We start from the raw sequence: 4,394 nt of genomic DNA on the forward strand, positions 1-4,394 counted from the left end.
GAAGGCGGCGTCTCTACGCACGTGACCCTCCTCGCTTCCCTCGTCGCAACACACAAATGATGACTAAGCTTGCAAAGGCTTACAATACTCACCAATCAAAGAACAGTAAGCATGTAACTCACCTTCGCATGTATGCAATGCAGCTGCGTGCCGGAAAGGGGCGGCAGCAAAGACGGAAACAGGAAGAGGCAGAAACGGAAACAGACACAGACCCATAACATCCCTGTTAATTTGCAAGACAGTTCCAATGCCAGAAACAAACAGAAGATCACACACACCACGCCACACTGACACAAATACAGATGTAATGAGAACTTCTCAATCTGCCTACTTTCTGCATGCTACTTCGAACAAAATGACAAACCCAGCCTCAATCACTATGTTTCAGACGGACCAATTCCCACCCCTTGCTAACTGGCTAGCTAGATGGCTGGCTACCAACCTAGCTAGCTGACTTGTTGGTTAGCAACCTAGATATATGGTTGGCTAGACAAGTGTCTCGCTGTCTAGCAACCTAGCGAGCTGAATCACCAGCAGGCAAGCTAAATCTCCACCTGCCGCCTCCAAGGTGACGGTCATTCTCACTAGCAACACCATGAACTGATGACCGTTTTCCACAGCTGACAAACGCTGGAATGACTAGACAACCAGCAAACGAACTACCACCTAGCCAGAAACGTGACGCGTTAGGTAGCTAAACTAACACTAAGCTTCTCAACACTCAGCAACTGCCTCTACAAGACCTGCAGATCGTCTATCATATCAAATAGTCGTTTCCCGCGTTTGCATTGTTACTCAAGCTGCTGCTGCTCCTGCAGCTTCAGCACCTGCCAGGCGCATACTAAAGAATAAGCGATGCCCAGGGCGATTTTCCTGGGGATCATCTCATCCAGACGTCCCCTCTACGTCCACTTCCCAAACACATACACAAGTTCGTTTATGCTTTTCCCTTCAAGCACTAACGCTCATCATTTGTACACAGCCAACGCTCATAGGTGCCAAATCCTTTGGCGTGTATATCCTTACCTTTATGTGCAGAATAACAACAAAAAACGTTAACAACAGTAACAAGAAGTAACATCTGCGCCCCCTTCGACAAACAGTCGCAATGGCTAGGTAGGGCACCTAGTTTTGTCACTATCTAGCAGCATTGCCTCCAGCTCAAGTGTGCAGCAGCCATCTGGCGGTGTAGAAAAAGGTTGTGGGGCCTTCGGCTGGGTATCTACCTACAGCGCTCAGCGGCTTCTATCGGTGGACGCAGCATCAACTTCGTTTTCCGGCTGCTCCTGCAGCGGCTGCTCCCACTGAGGCGGCTCCCGCTGGGGATCTTCCGGATGGACTTGCTTCTCATTACCGACCGCTTGCACGAGCTGCTGGAGGAGGCTGCGAATTTTGAAGCGGCTATAAGGGTTTAATGGAGCTCGTAGTATGGCCACCCCTAACATCCACAAGAGATACCCAATGAGGGTTGCGAAGACAAAAACGACGTCGGCTGCGCCAGTAGGCAGTCCAAAAAGGCGCTTATATGCTTCGTCCTTTGGTACAGGAACATCGTTCTGTTGACACGCTTCATCCCTCTGCTTTTCTACGGCCGGAATCACGATGAAAATATGGGCGAGCAAATACCAGCTCAGCAAAACCACCATCAACCTAATTGGGAACATCAAGGACTCAACCAGCCGCTCCTTCTGCTCCTTCAACTCCTCGAATCTCTGCATCTCCTCATTCTCAGCAACAGCGTACCCCACCTCTCCCGTTGTGTCTTGAGGACGATTGTCGGGGCCTTCTGCAGCAATACCGGTTCCGCCACTTCCTGTCCAGACAGCTCCCTCCAGCAGCTGTGCATGATTGCTAAGAGCATCCCCCAACAAGGTGCCAGAAGAGCCCTGGGGTTCTGAAGCAAACTGCAGCAGCAGCAGCAGCGGCAGCAGCAGCAGGCACCGCAAGGCGGGCAGCAACATTCTCTCCTTCGTGCTGCCTCGTCAAAACATGTATGAGGGTAACAACTTATTTGATGGATTTTGTTAAAGGCCTCAAGGAAACACCCTTTCAACTACCAGTGGCACCGAACTACTAATAGAGCGACCGAACCGCGGCTGCCACAGCAGCAAAACTGCATTCATTCCTCCGTTCAGCATTAAAGGGGCAGCAGAAACAGGGAGGTGCGCTCCCACTGCGACACTAATTTCAATTAAAACGACAGATAACACCGAAGATGGCAACGACACAATAGCGAACTTAAGGGGAGGCGACAGCCCCGGTAACAGGCCGTGACGAGACTGCAGGAGACGATTGCATTGGCTCATTTGCTCAAGCACTGTGAAGTGCAGGCTGAGGCGGTGGTGTTTGTGCAGCTCACATGCGTTTCTGCAATTCTTATCTTGTAAAATTAATTAGACTAGGGTTTAGACTTGAGGTCTGAAGCTTTAGGGTTCACAGTTCCAGCTTTACGGTGAAGGTCGAAATTGGATCAGAGCGCACATTGCAGCTGATCGTGCCCGATTGGCATGCCGCTCTTACTCCTGCTACTGCTGTTGTTATCTCTCCAGCGGAGGCAACTGGAGACATCTCACTGCCGAACAGATCCTCTTCACTTGCCATCGAGGGGTCGAAACTCGCGTCGTTGTCCTAGCCGAAGAGATCTGATCCTGCTGCAGCTTCCTTTGCTCCTGTTGCTACCTCTTCTTCGGGTGATACTGCTGCAATTGCTGGGGCGTTTGGTGTGTTTCCTGGTCCTGCTGCTCCTCCGGTTGCTTCTAATATTTGCCTAACTGATGGGAGGTACCCCAAAACGTCCGCTAATGCTGCTCCTGCGGCTACTGCTGTTGCTGCTGTCAACACCGCCGATGCCTCCGTTGCTGCCACTGCCTGTCTGCAGAGCCAGCCATAAAAGTCATCCCCCAAACTGCAGTGACAGCAGCGGCAACAAAAGCAAGAGAGGCAAGCACGCACCTTGATAGAAGCAAAGCACTGTTGTGGCGGCATGCTCGAGAACTTCCCAGAGCACAAGCAGCAGCAGTTCCTGCAGATGCAGCCCCTACTGCTTCTGTCTCTTACAGAAAAACAACAGCCCGTAGGGTTGTGCTGTGGTGGACTCGACCTACTGGCAGATGTGCGTCTCAAAGGCAAGCCCGTGATCTGGGTTGTAGGGTTGAAGAATGAAGGGTTGAATGTAGTAGTAGAGTTATGTTCTCCAGGGATTTCTCTCCAAGTTGGATGGAACGTCTGAGTTGAGAAATAAATAGGACAAATGGTCAGGGCAAATGGCTTAGAGTTTATGTTTCATGCCATATTGTTTAGATGTTACGTTGAGGAAAAGCAAAGAAAGCAAACGGTGACTGCAAAGTGTTTGCTGCTGCTTCAACTAAGCCGTCTGTCTAACCGACTTCAGCTCTACAGCCGCCTGCAGAAAGAATAACGTCTACAATAAAGAGACATGCTGTGTATGCTGCGGCTGTTGCTGCTTCTGGCTGCTCCTGCTGTTGCGTCTTTGGTTGCCTCTTTTCCTACCTCCTGCCTCCTGTGTACTATGATTCTTTACCTGCTAAAGTGGGTGATTGGCAAGCTGGTACTCCTGTGGCTGTGGCTGCTGCGACGATGCAGCAGCAATGATAGCACCAGCACAGCCAAACTCAGAGGCACTGTCGCGGAGTTTGCATACAATGCAGCAAAGACGGTCCTCCAGCCCCTGTAGGACAGTATTGCTAAACCTGTTACTGTCACTACGCTTTCACATTTGCTGCTGCTATGGATTATGCTGCCGTTGCTGCTGTACACAGGTGTTTCTAGCAGCCTGCACATAAGCAGCATCGGCATAATTCCTAGCAATCGAGGGCCATCGTGGGCCTGTTGCGACCAGGATTCGCACTGCTGTTGCAGCTGCTCCTGCTAGTGTTGCTGCTGCTACTGTGGCGCACCTGCTGGGGCTGCGTGTGTTGCAGCGACGAGGAGCCCAGCGCCTTAGCGAGTGCCTATAAGGCGCCGCTCTGCAGGGGCTCAACAACTGCCGCATGTAAACTGTGGAAAGAGAGCTACTGCATTCTGCAGCAGCGGAAGAGGGAGCGAGTGCAACATAAGAAGCAGAAACTAATTCTCCTCTCTCGTTCTTCTTGCCGATTTAGCTGAGTTGGGGAGGAGCGTGAGAGCAGCACACTAGGAGACAAGGCGGCGTCTCTACGCACGTGACCCTCCTCGCTTCCCTCGTCGCAACACACAAATGATGACTAAGCTTGCAAAGGCTTACAATACTCACCAATCAAAGAACAGTAAGCATGTAACTCACCTTCTCATGTATGCAATGCAGCTGCGTGCCGGAAAGGGGCGGCAGCAAAGACGGAAACAGGAAGAGGCAGAAACGGAAACAGACACAGACCCATAACATCCCTGTTAATTTG

General features: G+C 51.2%; 1 protein-coding gene across 1 annotated transcript; it reads right to left on the reverse strand.

Moving 5' to 3' along the window:
- Positions 1–1,235: 1,235 nt before the first annotated feature.
- EMWEY_00058940 (hypothetical protein) lies at positions 1,236–1,961 on the reverse strand (the record flags this gene model as incomplete). The annotated part of the gene is made up of 1 exon (XM_013480952.1): positions 1,236–1,961. The coding sequence occupies one exon, from the start codon at positions 1,959–1,961 to the stop codon at positions 1,236–1,238; it is 726 nt and encodes a 241-aa protein (XP_013336406.1).
- Positions 1,962–4,394: the final 2,433 nt, after the last annotated feature.

The sequence above is a fragment of the Eimeria maxima genome, genomic scaffold (genome assembly GCF_000499605.1).
Source record: "Eimeria maxima Weybridge genomic scaffold, Emw_scaff2569, whole genome shotgun sequence".
NCBI lineage: Eukaryota > Apicomplexa > Conoidasida > Eucoccidiorida > Eimeriidae > Eimeria > Eimeria maxima.